Source organism: Nannochloropsis gaditana (genome assembly GCF_000240725.1).
Source record: "Nannochloropsis gaditana CCMP526 unplaced genomic scaffold scaffold609, whole genome shotgun sequence".
Classification (NCBI taxonomy): Eukaryota; class Eustigmatophyceae; order Eustigmatales; family Monodopsidaceae; genus Microchloropsis; species Microchloropsis gaditana.
Genome location: NW_005803344.1, coordinates 1 through 17,141, shown reverse-complemented (window position 1 = coordinate 17,141; position 17,141 = coordinate 1). Strand labels below are relative to the sequence as shown.

The window sequence follows — 17,141 nt, the reverse complement described above, 5'->3', positions numbered from 1 at the left end:
AAAGCGAAGCCCCATCCTCCCGCTGCGGCCAGGCAGAAGCGAAGGAATCGAGCGTGATGATGCGAGCCCCTCTGCCGGAAAACACGCCGCCAAAACGCCTGTATTACCCCTGGCGCGTGGAATGAAAAAAGAAAAACATTTGCTGCATGAATTCATGCGAGGCATCGACCATAAGAAATGCTCTCAGTGGCTCGACGTATGGTATGCTCCTGGGAACAAGCGAAAAGCGAGTCGTCGCTGCAGGCGGTATCTTGCCTTAAAAAATAGGTCATTTTTCGAATGAACAACGCGCACCCACACTCGCATTACAAGCAGGGATACATTGGATCGCGTTCATCCTTGTCATATAAAAATAGAAGCAGAATGATTTCTTCCATTACATGGGTAAGTCTTGACTGCACTTTTCACCTCTTGCAAGTCAAGGCAATTCTCACCACCCCTCTTGTCTACCATCCTTTTGTCCTCTTTCAAAAGGTGCCTCGGGGCGCCGCGAACCCCAATCCCCCTCGTTTCCAAGCGTGCAAAGAAGAAGTCGAGTGAGTGAATGGTTGGAACAATATACGCTACGCAAAAAGAGAAGGGGAAAACACGGCAAGCAGGAATGGTGGTGAAGGGGGGAGGTTAGAGGTCGGTGTTTTTATGATCTCCTCTATACACAGGGCCCTACTTCGTGAGCATGGAGGTGGTAATAACGAGCTCGAAAGACAAGATTTCGAAGAGGAGGATGAAGAAGAAGGGCAAAATGGCGAGTTGGACCGGCATGGTTTGCCTGTTGAGCTTCATATGGACGATTACGATGACGAGGATGAAGCCGCGGGAGGGGCGCAGAAGGCCGCTTTCATCCACGCAGACGCCAGTGAGGAGGAAGAAGGCGTTGAGAATGGGGAGGATGAGGAGGATGAGGATGAGGAGGAAGTGGGTATAATGGAGGAGGAAGAGGAGGAGGAGGAGGGAGAGGAGGAAGACGAAGGGGAGGAAGGGGAGGAAGTAGAGGAAGAGGAAGAGGAAAGTGGAAGAGGAAAGGAGGATCAGCAGAGAAATGAGCTCGCAGGAGCCTTGCCAGCAAGTGCGTTTCTGCGAGGTATGGATGATAATGACGAGGAAGACGACGACAGCGAGGACATGGAGGACCACATGATTAAGTCGACAGACGCGGTCGTTCTGGTGGCGAATACCGAGGGTAGGGCAGCAAAGAGGGGGCAAAGGGGGGGATGAAGGAGAAGATGATATCTTAGATATGTTCTTGTGCTGAACCGAAGGATGTACGGCGCGAGCCATGGAATAGGCGAGGCGCGATCTCGTCGAGGACGATGCCGGATAAGGCAGCGCACGCTTTGCCTCACTTGCCTTCCCTCCCCCTCTCTCCCCGCCCCATCCTCCTTGCCTTCCCCTCTTTCCTGGACGACAAGACGAGGAGCACTCGGCCCTGGAGGTCCATGTCTATGAGGAGGACACGGGCTCGCTCTACATCCACCACGATATCTCCCTCCCCGCCTTCCCCCTCTGTGTAGCCTGGGGCCACTGCCCGCCCGTGCCGGGACGGGAGGTAAGGAAGTGCGAGGGATGAGGTGCAAAGAGGCGAAATAAAGGATGTCAGCCATGACAGGATTCGTGGGCTCTCTTATTAATCTTTCCTCCCCACACCGCATGACGACTTTTGGTGCCCCACAGAGCGAGCGCGGCTCCTTTGCGGCCGTGGGGACGTTCAAACCGGGGATTGAGATATGGGACGTGGACATCATTGATCCGCTTGAGCCAGTCCGCATACTGGGCGGTGAAAAGGCGCTGCAGGGGTAGGGGTGGAGGGGTCGAGAGGGAGGGGAGGAGAAAGGCAGGGAGTGAGAGGGTTGTGCTACCTTGCCCCTACCCCTCACATTGGTCTGTGATCTCCCTTCCCATTTCTCTTCCTGCCTATCCTCTCCAGCACCGCCTCTTCGTGGAGCAAAGCCGGCAAGAAGGGCGGGAAGAAAAAGAAGAAACGGCGCCAAAATGAAGACGAACTCGTGGAGGGCAGTCATGAGGGCCCCGTCATGACGCTCGCTTGGAACCAATTCCACAGACAGGTCGGTGTCCCTCTATCCCTCCCTCCCTCCCTCCCATCCTCGTGCCTCGATTCCTGATGTCGTCGTCGGGCGAACTCTCCTTGCGCACCCTCCCCTTACCCCCTTCTTCTGTCGCACGACATTGCCTAAGGAAAATTGAGTACCAGCGGGATACCTCACGCTTTTCCCCTGCCCTCCATCTCTTCCTCTCCCCCTTCCTTGCCCTTCAGGTCCTGGCCTCCGGCTCGGCCGACAGCACTATTAAGCTCTGGGACGTGACGACGGGCGAGTGCTCCGCCACGCTCGCGCACCACACCGACAAGGTTTCCTCTCTGAGCTGGCACCCTGTGGAAGGTAGGGTCCCTTCCCACCCCTCTGTCCTGCCTGTCGCACGCGCCGCGCCCATACCTATTCGCTGCCACCCTCCCACTGTCGTGTCCTTCACTCCTTTCCCCGTGCTTCCGCCAGGCACTGTCCTCGCATCCGCCGGCTTTGATCGGGGTATCTACGTCCTGGACGCGCGGGGCGGGAGCGCGAGCAGCCACGTTCAAATGCAGGGGGCGGGAGGGAAGGTAGGGAACGAGGGCGGAGGAGGCTTCCCCCAAACAAACATGCCTCCAGGCATATTCCTCGCTTCCAAGTCTCATTCCTCCTCTCCTGGGCTGCAGGCTGACCCCGAGTGCGTGGGCTGGTGTCCTCATGCTCCCTCCACCCTCCTGTGTACCACCGAAGACGGCAGCCTGGTCGCCTGGGACGTCAGGTAGGATGCCAGCCTGTGTACACAAGAAGCCAGCTTCTCTGCGAGGCTTCCTTCCTCTCGGGCTGTTCTGTCTCTGTTGTGGTCTGGGAACGAGGACGGCAAAGTGGGGGGGAGGCAAGCTGCCTCCAGTATCTGATCCTTTCCTCGATCGAATTTCTCGCAGGGCTCCCTCGGGCCCCCTGTGGAAAGCCAAGGTGCACACGAAGACTTGCTCCTCCTTCTCTTTCTCCGCCCTCGCCCCGGGCCTGATGGCCACGTGCGGCATGGACAAGACGGTCAAGCTCTGGGTGAGTAGGTGCCCGGTCTCTTCTTCCTTGCCCCGGCGTTCTGGGGCCAGCCCACCTCTTGCCGTCCCTCTCCTCTCCTTCCCGTCTCTTCCAATGCCTCTCTCTCTGACGGTCGAACCACCCCATTTCCGTAGGATTATTCGGGCGATCCCGGCGTCCCCCCGCGACAGCTGGGAGAGAAAGCGATGTCCGTCGGGAAACTCTTCTCCATCTCCTTCTATCCCAGGTGGGTACACTGCGGCCGGCGCTTACATCTCTTCAAAGTCTTTTGTCCTTTTTCTTGTCTGATACATGTAGTCTTTTCGGGTACTGGATGGGTCTTGTGGGCTTTCCAACCGGCCTTCCATCTTGTATCTCGGCACCACCTCCAGCTCGCCCTTCCTGTTGGCCACGGGGGGAGACAAGGGGCTGCTGGCTTTGTGGAATCTGCACGAATGCGAGGGCGTGATGCGACGTTTCGGGGAAGGAGGAGGGAAAGGCGAGAAGGAGGGTATGCAGGCGGCGAGCATGATGGAGGGGATGAGCCTGGAGGGGACTGGGGACGGAGAGAAGGAGAGGGGGGAGCAGAAGGACAAAAAGAAGGACAAGGGCGGTAAGGGGAAAGCACCGAGTGGAAAAGCAAGATCACAGACAGGAACGAGTGGAAAAGGAAGCCGAAAGAAGTAGAGAAGATGCAGAGACACTTGTCTGTTGTGACGCATGAGGGCGGGGCGAAGGCCTAGGAGGGGGAAGTAACCTCACGTGCTTGGGGAGAGGACTGGGTGGTGCCCACAAAGAATAACGACACAGATGAAATGCGTCTTTCGTTTGAGGCATTGTGAGTTGGTCTGGGCGCAAACAGGTATTTAATGTGTGCGAGACGAGAGCAACAGGTGATGATGGTCAGCCCGACACTGGTGATGATATCATCTTTCATTTCAACCGAGACTAGGAGCGGCCATTCATATGCGTAACTGAACTGATAATGATAAAATACTCCACAGGATACTATGCTTGTAGCATATGCTGGCCTGTACTGTCGGACTCGAGTTTGCTTTTTATTAATAAAGATGACATTGAAATGAAGGGGGAGGAGGTTAACGAAACTTGCTTTTACCGATCGAGGTGGTGGATAGGTCACATCACACATTCCAATCCCTCACACGGACATTGACGAAGTGTTTACTTCAGTCCAATCGCTCTCTGGTTTTCAAAAGATGATGGGCCGGCTACGTCGTGCGTAATAATGACTGTGTTTTCCGCGATATCTCTGAAGGAGCTTCGGCTGCATGTTCCTGCCAGCAACAGAAACGGCGCCAGGAGCGTTGTGCAAACGATAAAATTTCTATTCGCTCATTCTTATACCTCTCTAAACATAGTGACGCAAGCACCTGCATTACATCTGCTATGCAATCCGACCCACAGCAAATTCAGGGTACGCCTTCGTTGGCTGCCTCTACAGCAGTGCCTCCCCCCTCGCTGCAACCCCTTACGCAACAAATGCGAAACTACCTTGCTCAGCAAGACTACATAAATGCCCTTCGCGTCGCAAATGACGTTGAAATATTGCTTCTGGTAAAAGAATGAGGAAGGAAAAGCTACACCAATCGAACGACACTCAACCCTGATTTCGCTTGTAGACTCAGCTGACTTTGCCCGGCCACCACCTTCACATCTCACAGACAAACAAACTATGCCCTGGTGACGGAAATCCTCAACTCCTGCTTGCTGTTCAGCTGCTTTTACACCTTATCCTGGACGATCTGTACGTTATTTTCCTCTTTGTCTCCACCTCGAGCCCATCCCTAAAGCCACAGCTCTCCCTCCTTCCTCCTCCCACTGCTTCTTAGGGCCAACGCCCGGCTTTTATGGCGGCGCATCCCCAACGAGCTGAAGAACGTGTCAACCCTTGAGGGGAGACAACTGTCAAAGGCGTGGGACGTGGGAAAGTCGTTGTGGGCGCGGTAAGCGACACCGGGCCTGAAAGTGACAGGCAGACATCGAAGTTTCCGTAGACACGTTACGACGCCTAGCTGGAACCTTATCGCCACGCATCTCACATTTCCATTTCCTTGTTCTCCAGAGAGATCCCTGCTGCTCATGTCGCCATACGGGACGTACAATGGACGCCGGAGCTCGTGCCTTTGGTGGATGCGTTACGTGGTGCGTCGAGAGGAATGCTGCCTTCGAGGGCGGGGGGGACGATCCTGATGACCATGAGAATGATGGGTGATAACGGCGACGTTTACGATGAAATTGAGGGAGGGAGGAAATACGGAAGGACGGTGGGAAAGAGCGTTTGGGCTGAGTCCCAAAGATGAGCTTGTTGACAACGGTGGACGGAATGGCGGGACTTTCGACACGATACTGGCATGGTAGCCTTCCTGTGGACCGTCGCATCTCATTATCACTTTTTACTGCTACTTATCCCTTCCGGGCTGCCTTCTTCCCTTGCTGTGCGGGTTCCCCGATTCTTTTTCCGGCAGAGCGCATCCTTCGGGACGAGTTTGCCCTCTTGAGTCGTGCTTTTCGACGCTTGAGGATCTCGTCCATGGCAAAGAAGCTGGGCGTGACTGAATCGGAAGCTGTCGCAGGTAACCTTCCCCCACACTACCCTTTTCTCGTTTCCTTTCTTGTTTGGCACACTAGACCTATCATCAAACCCGCGCTCCCTTCCCTTCCCGTGACCTCTCTCCCTTCCTCGTATCCTTTGCGTCAAGCGGCGAGGCAGGCAGGATGGAAAGTGGAGGAGGGCAAGGGGGAAGTGGAACCCTCACCTTCGCTACCCTCGTCAGGCGAATCCATCGGTAAAGACAGGAAGGGGCTCCCTTTTCTTGGGGGGGGGATGGCCCTGCTTAGAGAGGATAACGATGCCCGTTATGTCATTTTCAGGAAGCCTTATCTCATGTTTCCTCCCATTATCTCACTTTTTCTTACTCCCCACAGGTTTGCCCGAGCTGGAGCAACTTACGAAGTATATCTCTTTCTTAGAGGCAGAGAGTGTCACCTCCTCTGTGGCCTGAGGGTAGGATTAGAGGCATGAGAAGAGGGGACCAGAGAGGGGCGGAGGCAGGGCATGCAAATGTACAAAAAGAAAGGGAAAGAAACGCTTCTGACCCAGACAGGCGCTCTAGCTACATCCTCAATCGTTACTCTTGATTCTCATTTTATAGTCAATCTCTTTCCTTCCGTGCGCTGGAAGTCTTCGTTCACAACTTGACTAATTGCAAGAAGCCCTGCATAGGCCTGTCCCAAGCCACCTCCCGCCCTGCTTCCTCGCAAAACTCTTCCTCTTCCACATCCACCTTGACGCTCAGCACCCCCCCAGGGGGTAAAGACACATATTGACACAGCGATAGGAATGGGACGACGTCTCCGTACGGGGTTAAAGAGACTTCGATGGGAAGGGGGGGGGTGGCTGACTGTGACGGGCGCTTATCGTGAAGAGGAGACTTTCATTCAAGTAGACCTGTAAGAGGGGTACCTGAGCCAAAGTATACCGTGCAATCGAAGTCAGAGACAAAGGTACACGGGGTGCACGACGAGAAGCATCTTCGGCAAGCTTAGAGCTCGTCCTTCCTCGCCCATGCTTCTGGTATTCCTTACCGTTCGCGATGTGAAGAGGCCGACGACCAGATGGTAGAGCCCGCCCAGTGGCACACCCACCCCGCTCTCTCTTGGCTTCCACAGGAAGGGCTGCGCCTCGAAGGAGCCCACTTTCGCCTTCAGGGAGAGAGGGAAGCTAGGATTCGTGGCTTGCTTCTATGGAGATGGTGGAGATATAGAAGGGGGGAGACAGAGGCCAGTTGGGTGACATTTTCAAACACAAATTTGCATCGACATGCGCTGCACTTCCATGGATGATGAGTCCGTCCCATCCCTTTATTAAGTTATCACCTCACACTAATTTTCCCAAAGTTCCGATTCTCCTTTCCTCCTTCCCTCCGAATCTCACCTCCCACAGGACCCAGCCTCCACGTCGCGTCACCATCCTCCGTGCCCCGCTTTTCCAAAGCCAGCGTCCCGCCAATCGTGACGGGGCATCCAACGGAAGCTTTACGTACTCTTCGTCGTTCTGAGAACTCCTCTTATCCGCCGCCATCTCCGTATTCATCTTTCTTCCCTCCATTTTTTCCACGGTCAGTGTATGAAGGTCATGCGTCAGCCGTGCGACTTCTCTCTTCAAAAGGAGAAGTTCCTCTCGTTCTTTTCCCCTTTCCATGTCCCGAGCATGCTGAAATAATCGAAGATTGCGGAGAAAGTAAAGAGATCATGTCATGGTGGTGAGATAAAAGTACGCTATTGGAAAAGAAGGTGCTTCTTTTACCTGCATTGTCTCCATCAAATTCAAGCCACAGACATTCATGCACATTTGTCGCCTTGTCCTTCCTCTCTCTGAAACTCCCACCTTGATGGATGCCACAGCAGAGGCCGAGGCTAGATCCCGAGCGAAGGCAACTTCTTCCAGCCGCCTTCGCAGCCTGTTGGACAAGGAGCGCGTTGGGATGGAGAATCTGTGAGCACTTGGATAGCGGAGAGTTAGAGCGCCTATCTTCCCTGCACCTGCCACTCTCTTTCGGTCTTACTCGTCCACTTCTTCTCTTCCTGCCTTGTGAGACAGGGCATCCAATAGCTGGGCCTCCCTGTCCATTCGCCTGTGAGCCTCCTGAGGGATGCGATGAGCGGAGCGATGGTTCGCTTGTCATTGAGTATGCCTGAAAGCCTCTGGCTTCCCTGAGCCTGTATACCCCCATTGGTTGCATCCCTTTTCTTGAAAACTTCGAACTTTTCGTCCTTACATGAGCCTTACCTGTGAAGCGGGTGGAGTCATGTGTCCTGCCCCCTCAACACGCGTCATCGGGGCAGTCCCGCCTTCGTTTGGGGAGGCCTAGAGACGATGGGGAAGGGGAGTCAAGGACGCGGAGGAAGGAAAGGAGGGGATTGGGGTGAAGATTGACGCCTTTGTCGACGAGACCCTCGCTGCTACCCGAGGGTGAGAGTCCAGCCTCACTCGGCCACGGCCCAAAAAGGATCAAGCAATATTGATGAAAGTCATTCCAACGGGCCTACCTCCGGCTCTCGCATCCCTTCAGGTAATACGGCAGCCGTCTCTTTCTCAACCCCATTTCTTTCGAAAGAAGCTCCTGCTTGTGCCTCTTCGTCCGCCCGGTCCACAACACGTGCGGGCTCTTGCTGCAAGACCGACAGGGCATGCTCCATGTCCGCTTGATGGGCCTCCAGGCTTTGTGTCTGGTAGAGGGAAAAATAAGAACGAACAGATTTCTATGAGTGAAGGGACGCTGGACCCGTGTGCTCGCAGACACAAGGGCGATTGGAGAGGCCGGTCGTGTCGAGTACCTTGACATGTACAGCGTGCCATACGCCCGCCTCCTCGCCCACTTGCCTTCGAAGCTGTCCATCGAAGAGGTGCAAGTGAGTATCGTGCCTTTTCTTTCCCTAGAATACCCGAATCCCTCTCACCTCCCGAAGTCCCCTCTCCGCAGCCGTCTCATTCTCTTTCATCCGGGTACGCAGGGCCGCCATACCCACGAGTGCGTCGCCATTCTGCAGGTATTAGAAAATACACGATACGCGTGGAGCGTTCGCAAACTACTGGCTAAGATTAATTTAAAAGACGCGTGGCCTATTCTTTCCCTCCTGCCCTCTGTTCGCGCTCGTAACCTGGTTTTGAGCCTCTTGCACCGCCTGCGTCATTGCGGCAACCTTCCTCTCTAATTCCGGCACAATATTCGATACTTCCTTTCTCTGTGCATTGAAGGAACGGGTCATTAAACAATGATTTTTATACTAGTATTTAAAGCAACAGTCATATTATCATCGCTCCATGAGAACGCACGGGGCTCTGGAGTCTGGCACCGGATGTTGTGATGTTGTCCTCGATCCCTCACCTTATCCACCTCACCTGAATATCTATTAGCTGCCTCTGAAGAGCAATTATCTCGTCATGCTGCTCTTGCAAAGCACGGGCGCAAAAAAAAAGCGCGTCTTTCACTGTGTCCTAGAGAAGTATGAAGATAAAAGCTTAGACGTAGAACAAACGTACCGGTCGCAGCGCCCGAAAAGTCTCACGAATTGACAGGATTGTCAGTTGACTTGTCTTTCTGACCTGCACATTCGCCCAGTCCTTATGTTGGAGGAAACCATCGAGGTGACGTGTGTACGGAAATGGCATCAATGAGGCCGCAGGTACGGGGGGGGAATGTGGTAGGTAGTCGAATGCAGGCTTCATTTGACGAGGCGAAGGATAATATTGGTGCGTAGAGGAATACAAAGAAGGGGCTGATGCCGTCGAAAAATCCATTTATCCACACCTGTCAGGATGAGGCCGTGTGTCAGTTGAGGAGAGCCGAGCATGTGGGGCTATCATTGTTGACGTTGTAGTGCATCTCTTGCTTCATCGGCTGAGTTTCACTTATCGGTTTAAGCGATAGACAGGCGATATACGACGATCGCGAGAGTGAGCTGACTCCTACTCCCCCCAAAGCGTATATAAGCGGGCACGACCAACGACTGTCGTCATGTGGCAGATCTCATGGACATACACTTGCCCTATTTTCTCCCGCACATGCATAGGTTGTACGACTCATCATTTTTGCAAAGTCTTTGGAGCGGTCTTGTCCCACGGCGCTAGCCTCGCCGCGGCTTCGACATGCTACCTCTTATACAGCGGATGGGGCCCTTCCTTCCCACAATTACCAAGGACATGTGTAAGGTCTCACTGAGAAGCACGAGGGAGATCCATGCCATCGCTATTACCGGGGCTATGGTCACCCGGAGAAGGACAAGACCACAACCTTCGCTACCTCCTCTTCCCTTTGCAGTGAGTGGGGCTAGCTGCAGAGGTGCTATGGCGACATTACCCGCAGGGCGGGCTGCTTCCACGAACGCCAGCGGCAGTGAAGACAACACTTCGACTATAATTCCGCCCAAGAAGGGGTAAGAACGTTGTAGGGGGAAAAAAAGGGCGGCAGTAAGACTCATCTGTATCAGGCAGACAGTGTGGTCCCTTCCCCTATTCAGCAACTCCATTTCACCTTTTCAACGACTATTCAGAGACCTAGTTGTTAATAAAGCCATTCAAGCGGGTACCGTACGTTTGGTTGTAAAGAATGATGCGGGCGGACCCGCCTCCTCGAGCATCCTCTCACGTGACGAGGCGTTGGCCAAGGCTCAGGCGGCGGGCTTGGACTTGGTGTTGGGTAAGGGGCGAAGAGGGGTGGAAAAGAGAAAAATCGCCCACATATCAAATCATGGGTGGAGAATAGTGCAGACGTCATGTGGAAAGCACGCTGAGGATCTGTCTTTTTTTTCATATTTCCCTTTCTTCTTTCAATCGTCTAGTAACAGCCGCCTCCGACCCCTGGGTGTGCAAACTTGCCGACGCAAAGCGAGAAAAGTATCAACGAGTGAAAAAAGAGAAGAAAACGAAAAACGTTGGCAGCGTCCTGAAGGAAATCAGCATTCGGGTAAAACGAGATAAATTGGAGGGAAATGGAAGAGGGGGGGGAAGTAATTAAGAGGAAGGGAGGGAGCTGAAGCAGGGACACGGCGCAGAGAAGAAAGAGGTGGCAAATAACAAGGGTCCACGTTGGCCCCCCTCTTCTTTATTTCGTTCACAGGGCAATATATCCGACCACGACCTTTTGATCAAGCTGCGTCGGGTGATGGGATTCTTCGAGCACGGCTACTCTGTCCGCATCATAATCGTACCAACAGGCCACCAGGTACCTATCTCTCTTGTCCTTCATCCATGTACCTTTAGGGTATTTATGTCTGCAAGAGGGTTTGCGTCCTCATTTGATGTGCGATGCAGAGTCATCTCCACGTTTGGCATGCCCTGCACTTGACAGTTGTCTCTCCGTCCGGGCCGGCTACAAGAGATTTACGATTTCATCCTGAAAGACTACTTAGTGGATAAGTATAAGGTAAGTAATTGAGTCAGTAGGCATGTAAGGGTAAGGGGATCCAAGTGTTGTGTGAGGAAGAAAGACTGGAAAGCAGGACTTCAAAACCGGAAATGTTTCTGTCTTCACAGATATCGAGGTGCATATTGCGCTCTCATCATGTTGCCTCACACATGTTCCCTTCATGCAGAGCTTCGTGGAGATTAAGCCTTCTCCTGGGTCGCTAAGGAGGGAGATGATTGTCCACCCGAAGCGTAATGCCAGCGGAGGAGGCGGAGGGGGTGGAGGTGCGAGCAAAGGGGCACAAAAAAGGACGGGAAATCAAAAAAGAGACCGCAAGGTTGAAATAAACAAGGAAAGTAGGCGTGAAAATGAAAATGGCGCGAAAGATTAAAATTCTATGCGAAAGTGAGGAGGAAAAGAAGCATGATCTTTTGCTGCAATAACAACAACCGTCTCGGAATCTGGATGGAACTCGTAAACCACGCTATACTACCTGTCACCTACGTTGCTTCCGCAAAACTGAATGAACTGCTTCACGTTTTCGTTCCAAGCTACAAGGAGGCCCTGACCCCTCCCTAAACCCTGAAAACCCACTTTGTCGTCAATAGAATACTGTTCTCTGCAGCTCGCAGTGCCCTATAGAGAAGCTAAAGCTTGTCGTCCTTAGGCTCCTGTCCTCGGGTCCGTTTTTCCTCCCAGGCCGCACGCGCCATTTCTTTCAGCGAAGCCGCAGAGTCCGGACCCGTCTCCATCACCATCGACAGGAAGCCACCCTTGGACTCCGGCAGACCTGTGAAACAAAGAAGCACGTGAGGGATGGATAGATCACCGGAACACTCTTTCCCACCTCCCACATTCCAAATGTCCTTGATTCATATTGGTTGCCTTCCTATTTACCCACCTTTTGGCGTGTTCAAGAGCTCGTGCGGATGCCCCATCTCCAGCACCTCACCGGCCTGCAGCACCAGAAGGATATCAGAGTCGATGATGGTGTTCAACCTGAATTGTCAAATATCATGCTGGTGGGGTGAGTGAGGATGCTCTTCAGCCTACTGCTTTCCTTTACCCTTCCTATTTACCTATGCGCGACCATGAGAACTGTAGCTGAGCCAAAACGCGAGCGAATCGCTCTTTGGATCTGTCAGGGGTGCAAAGGAAAGTAGCATTTAACACAAAGTTATCCTTTAGCTTCTTTGCAGCTCAATTAGACACTTCCTACCTTGTGATCCGTCTCCACGTCCACATTGGCAGTGGCCTCGTCACAGACCAGGATGCGGGTCGAGCTGAGGATAGCCCTTGCCAGGCACAAAAGCTGTCGCTCTCCAATTGAGAAGTTGCCTCCATTCTCGGTCACGTACATGTCTAGCCCTGGCCCGCCTGGATCACCAACATGAAAGAGTATACCAGCAAGAAGGATAAGAAAGCACGACATTTTTTGAGACCTCGTATCGCTCAGTACCCATAGCCCTATCAAAGTACCCTTTCTTCCTGTATCAGCTTACATGAAATTACGGCGATAGATCCTGCGCGAATACCAGCCTTAGCAGGCGGCATAAATGACATTGCTGAACTCCTTCTCCGGAATAAAGGGGGCTTGGCCCTTGGACTAAGGATGTCGAGGTTAGACTCTACTTCCTCACATTCTCCACCCATTGCTCGGACCTGGAAGCCATGAAAAGATTCAGGAGAAAGCAAAAAAAGTCTTTTCTGACAAGCAGCATTCGAGCCACTGGACCCTATTACTTACCTGGTCCTCCATCTGAACCGCTCGCAAAGCTGACCAGATTGTGGCGTCATCATTCAACTGTGCAAGTAATGAAACATGGCCTCTTTGAGCGATAGTCGGGTGCCTTAACTAATGCAATTTTCTACTCACCCCTAATGGATCCAAGTTTTCTCGCAGTGTGCCACTGAGCAAAAAGGGATTCTGAGGGATAACAGAGAGGCGGCGTCGCAGATCGTGAAGGCCCATGCCGGAGACATCAATGCCATCAATGCACAAAGATCCGCCGGAGGGCTCCATCAGTCGAAAGAGGACCTAACGTGATGAGAAGCACATATAAAATATTGGCGGAGACGAAAGGGGAAGTCTTGTGTTTACATCTGATTCGTCCTCCGTAGCTTGCTCATTACCTGGATGAGCGATGATTTTCCGCATCCAGTCCGTCCCACGATGCCCACGCGAGTACCGCCAGGGATAGAGAACGACATGTCTTTGATCACAAGCGGTAAGCCCTGGAAACAGAGGCACAAGGGTGTAATAGAAAGAGGTAATACATATCCGATCGGTCAAGAAGAAGAAGAAGTTCCAAGAGCATTTAAAATGAAAGTTTTCTGTTGTCTTCTGTGGAAAACAAGCAGGATAGCTTTTCGCTGAACGTCATCCCATCTCCAAGACAGAAATGAAAATTTACCGGTCTGTATGCTGCTTGTAGGTTGGTGGCAACTATTGCACCTTTTTCAGGCCAAGCGGAGGGTGGAGCTTTTCCGGGAAGAGAATCAAGCGCGGCCTCCGTAGATAATTGACAATACTACGCAGGTAGGAAAGCGGTCAATGGGAGTTAGACGTCTCAACAAGCGCATACGAGAAAAGACCGCGTTTAAGATAGGAAAATTACCTCAACAATACGTTCCACGGAAACAATCTGATTTTCCACTTCTGAGCTCTGGCGTGTTGCCCACTGAAAGACCGATGCAAGCTGCAACACGTACATGAGGGATACTCCAATAAGCCTGAAAGAAATGGGGGGGGAAAATATAAATTAGGAGTAATACAACATTTGCACTTATCCACCATCCGGATACTGACCAGGTGGACACACCGCTTGCCCCGGTAAGCGCACCTAAAGAGGAAAACGCTGTCGCGGTCACCAGCAGCCAGCACAGAAAGTCCTGTGGAATATCTTTAAAGTTAATTCTATCATTCCCAATACGTCTCCCTCTATCTTGGACTTCACGTAAATCATGGCCTTTGCCTCTTTTTCTGAGTCTCTCTTCCGTTCCTGTCCTTTTTTCTTACCAGTCGAAATGCCAAATGCCGCCCTGCGGAGAAAAAAATGAAATACGGCCTTCCAAAATCGTCCAAACGCTTGGAAAATTCGTTCTGTAACATAAGTAGAAGGCATGAGCAATTCCGCTGACAATCGACTAGCATCGAAAGGCCAAGTGTACCTGGAAGAGGGAGCCAGCGACGAGAGATCGGATGGTGGGTAAGCCGTCCATAACTTCCGATAACAAGGCGTAGATGGGAGAGCGAGCCATGGCCTCCAAACGACGGGCCGCACTAAAGAAGAAAATAATGTTTGTCAGTCAGTCATATAATGAGTCGAGAGCATTCCTCTCCACATATTTTCCAGACACAGGAAAAACGAAGGGGGAGAGAACATGAGTACTTACCGCGACGTGTTCAGAAATTGTCGCCGGAGTGGAATAAACGAACCAAAAAGCGGGATCAGTATAATTATGAGCCTGGTGATGTTTGCAATTAAGTGGATCATGAGGGCGTGTCGACAAAATTTTGAGATCCCTTCAACTTCCGTCCTATATTGTCATCCTTGTTTCCCTCTTTAGCTTTGCTTTATGCGCTTGCTTACCATGGATTGACGGAGATTATAACTGCAATTGTTCCCAGGCACATCAGCATGGTTTTCATGAATGAGTACAGGCTAATGGGGAGGAAGACATCGCAAACGAGGACGTCCTAAAGGGTGAGGAGGACCAACTGGTTGGAAAACGGATCATTTAACGATCAACTAAAAAATGGTGAAGGCTTATTAAGCGTACCTTGCTAGTTCGGTTTATTATTCTGCCTGTGGGGTTGGTGTCGAAAAAGCTGCCGACGAAAAGAATACAAGCAATTAGATTTAGGTGATCCTAGTCCTACCCCCTATCTAATTCATTCTCTTCTCTTACCTAATCGGAGCCCGAAGCACTGAGTGAACCATGTCGTCGTGCAGGACGTGGCTGGCTTCTAGCATCCGGTCGAATGCTATCATACCCCGAGCAACAGGCAGGACTCCAACTGCAACAACTGTAATCAGCGAAAGAACAATAAACGAGTGCATGCAATAGCCAAGTGTAGAGGATTAAAAAAACGCACATTGTAGCACTGGGCGGAAATAGTCAAACACCACCAACTACTGTGAATAGCCACGTACAATCTGTATGCTGTTCGGACAATCCCATGTAAATTGAATGATCCATCAAAAACTTACCTAAGGCGACATAGATCAAGGCAAACTTCTTTTCCCTTTGTTTTTCATAGCTTTGGTGGACCCAGTACGATAGGAACATATTGGAGAGAATAGCCGCAACCTACGGTAAAAAACAGGACGTTGTTTGAGAATATGAGCCGTTCCTAAACCCGAAGAAAATCTTTCCTTTGAAACCAACCTGCCCAGCTATGAGGAGGAGGAGCACCGCTACAGTCACAATCGGACCCCCCATGCCTCGTACGTAGGCTGCAAGAACACCAGCTCCGAGATTTCCCGACTGTTGCTTCTCTTGAGAAATGATGGAAGCCTATAGTATGAATTCAAGAGAGTGAGAAAATGGAAAGATCCCCTTAACAGGTCCACAAAACATAAAAAATAGAATGAGCCCTATCTCATAATCTAACAGACCCGAAGTGCAGCTTCCTTCTTGACTTTCTCTTCATCAACACATGATATATTCGCTGCTATCTCTTGTTTTTTTGGATTCTCTTTGTCTACTTGAAGTAATCTTGCTCCACCGTTGCCTTCCAATTCGGTTATTTCCACCCCGTGAGCATAGGTGGTCGCTGAGCCGTGCACCTTGGCGTCAACAGGAATCTCCTTCTCGTCTGTTCCATCTTCTTCCTGTGTAACATAAAGCATGAAGGTCGACGTTAATAATTGTAGTGATCTGTATCTTGTTTATGCAATACTAAATCTCTATGTCTCCCCGTACCTCGCTCGATTCTCTTTCTCGCGAGATGCTAAGCTCTTGCTGGAGGCGTGCCACTTGCGCCCTCTCCAATACACTCAGCATCGTGGACTGAGATTTCCCGGACAGCAGCTGTGGGCGAGGATTATTGAATTCATCCTCCTCCGCATCCTCGACGTCAAAGTCCTCTTCCGTCCTATGAGTACAAACCCCCCAAAAATAACGAATGAAAGGCGTGAGATGTCTATTCTTGATTATGATGTCATTAAAGTTGCTTATTTCAATACATATCAGTAACCATTTTTCATTCTCCTCTATTTTCTCACAATATTCTTTGCATTCCTGCAGGCTGGAACAAATCCATGTCAGGAATCGATACATTCAAGTATGAAGACGCTTCGCGTGCGAGAGAGAGGTTGCTAGGTGACCTCCCCAAGACAGGTAGTTGTGTCGAGGATTTCGCCCGTAGAACTGATAGACTTTTGCTTGGGCCATGCAAACGAGGCGGGTTCTCCGATATTGAATGAGGAGAAGGACGGATCCTTTTAAGACTTTCGGAGAAGCGCTTGACCAGTGTGGGAATCTTCGGAGGAAGCATTTCAACATCTGTGCGAAAGCAGTCAAAAGTTAAGTCTCGCATGGGTCAAAGCACATTTGCTGTTGCAATACCTTGTCTGCGTACCGATTAAGTTTAAATTCAATGTATGCCCATATAAGTCTCTACGATTTTCCCATTGTTACCTTCTTCTTCCGTGTCAAGGGACTCCGTGTCGCTATTGTCTCCACTTTCCTGGATATTGCTCATCGTCCGCGTAGGCAAGAAGGGAGGGAGCTTGTGAAGGTGACTTGCTTGTTTCTTCAGCGCTAAAGTGGGCGACAACTAGGCAGAATATGAGAAAGGGAAGAGCAATTCGGCGAATAAACTACGCTAGAGGCTACCAATGTCCATCTAGAGGAGAAAATATTTTAACATTTATACATACGTGTCTCATTGTCTTACCGTCGCTTCTATATCTGATGCCTCTGGTTGGGCTTCAGTAGCCATCTCCGTCAATTTTACAGTGCTCTCTGTGGCGTTCATCTCCACCATGGCGTCAGGGAAAAAACCTCTGACCTAGAGAGACGAAAGATTTGATCAAACTCCTTCCGCGACAAAAAGCAAAAGGTGATTCCAAGCTTACCAAGAGCTCCTGCATGGTGCCTTGTCCACGAACTTTCCCTCGGTTGATGAACAGAACCT

General features: G+C 51.4%; 4 protein-coding genes across 4 annotated transcripts, besides 1 other annotated feature; 3 read left to right on the top strand and 1 right to left on the bottom strand.

The window, feature by feature from the left end:
• The first annotated feature begins 278 nt into the window (after positions 1 to 278).
• Positions 279 to 3,897, top strand: NGA_0225500 (uncharacterized protein). Its single transcript, XM_005854142.1, has 11 exons — positions 279 to 384; positions 475 to 536; positions 660 to 1,180; positions 1,410 to 1,546; positions 1,672 to 1,793; positions 1,925 to 2,063; positions 2,273 to 2,365; positions 2,711 to 2,802; positions 2,966 to 3,089; positions 3,224 to 3,315; positions 3,461 to 3,897. Exons 1-11 carry the CDS (start codon positions 280 to 282, stop codon positions 3,753 to 3,755), a joined length of 1,782 nt encoding a protein of 593 aa, XP_005854204.1. The 5' UTR covers position 279; the 3' UTR covers positions 3,756 to 3,897.
• A 542-nt stretch (positions 3,898 to 4,439) lies between these two features.
• On the top strand, positions 4,440 to 6,165 carry NGA_0225600 (cop9 constitutive photomorphogenic subunit 8-like protein). Its single transcript, XM_005854143.1, has 6 exons — positions 4,440 to 4,643; positions 4,709 to 4,833; positions 4,919 to 5,032; positions 5,152 to 5,231; positions 5,555 to 5,662; positions 6,015 to 6,165. The coding sequence occupies exons 1-6, from the start codon at positions 4,476 to 4,478 to the stop codon at positions 6,089 to 6,091; spliced, it is 672 nt and encodes a 223-aa protein (XP_005854205.1). The 5' UTR covers positions 4,440 to 4,475; the 3' UTR covers positions 6,092 to 6,165.
• Positions 6,166 to 8,759: 2,594 nt separating this feature from the next.
• Positions 8,760 to 8,783: a sequence feature (Short protein (NGA_0225300, EKU22156.1) was converted to a misc_feature.).
• An 875-nt stretch (positions 8,784 to 9,658) lies between these two features.
• On the top strand, positions 9,659 to 11,672 carry NGA_0225400 (translation initiation factor if-3). Its single transcript, XM_005854141.1, is given in 7 exon segments — positions 9,659 to 10,025; positions 10,143 to 10,179; positions 10,198 to 10,288; positions 10,431 to 10,555; positions 10,709 to 10,813; positions 10,940 to 11,014; positions 11,186 to 11,672. 7 exon segments carry the CDS (start codon positions 9,739 to 9,741, stop codon positions 11,198 to 11,200), a joined length of 735 nt encoding a protein of 244 aa, XP_005854203.1. The 5' UTR covers positions 9,659 to 9,738; the 3' UTR covers positions 11,201 to 11,672.
• Positions 11,644 to 17,139, bottom strand: ABCC4 (ATP-binding cassette, subfamily C (CFTR/MRP), member 4; the record flags this gene model as incomplete). Its single annotated transcript, XM_005854139.1, has 25 exons — positions 17,083 to 17,139; positions 16,902 to 17,015; positions 16,643 to 16,781; positions 16,228 to 16,507; positions 15,926 to 16,097; positions 15,619 to 15,834; positions 15,389 to 15,517; positions 15,211 to 15,310; positions 14,909 to 15,026; positions 14,780 to 14,828; positions 14,590 to 14,696; positions 14,393 to 14,464; positions 14,168 to 14,279; positions 14,016 to 14,099; positions 13,806 to 13,888; positions 13,615 to 13,729; positions 13,411 to 13,527; positions 13,130 to 13,231; positions 12,873 to 13,034; positions 12,744 to 12,800; positions 12,499 to 12,658; positions 12,216 to 12,373; positions 12,076 to 12,134; positions 11,898 to 11,995; positions 11,644 to 11,786 (listed from the first exon to the last, which is right to left on the bottom strand). The coding sequence occupies exons 1-25, from the start codon at positions 17,095 to 17,097 to the stop codon at positions 11,644 to 11,646; spliced, it is 2,961 nt and encodes a 986-aa protein (XP_005854201.1). The 5' UTR covers positions 17,098 to 17,139.
• Positions 17,140 to 17,141: the final 2 nt, after the last annotated feature.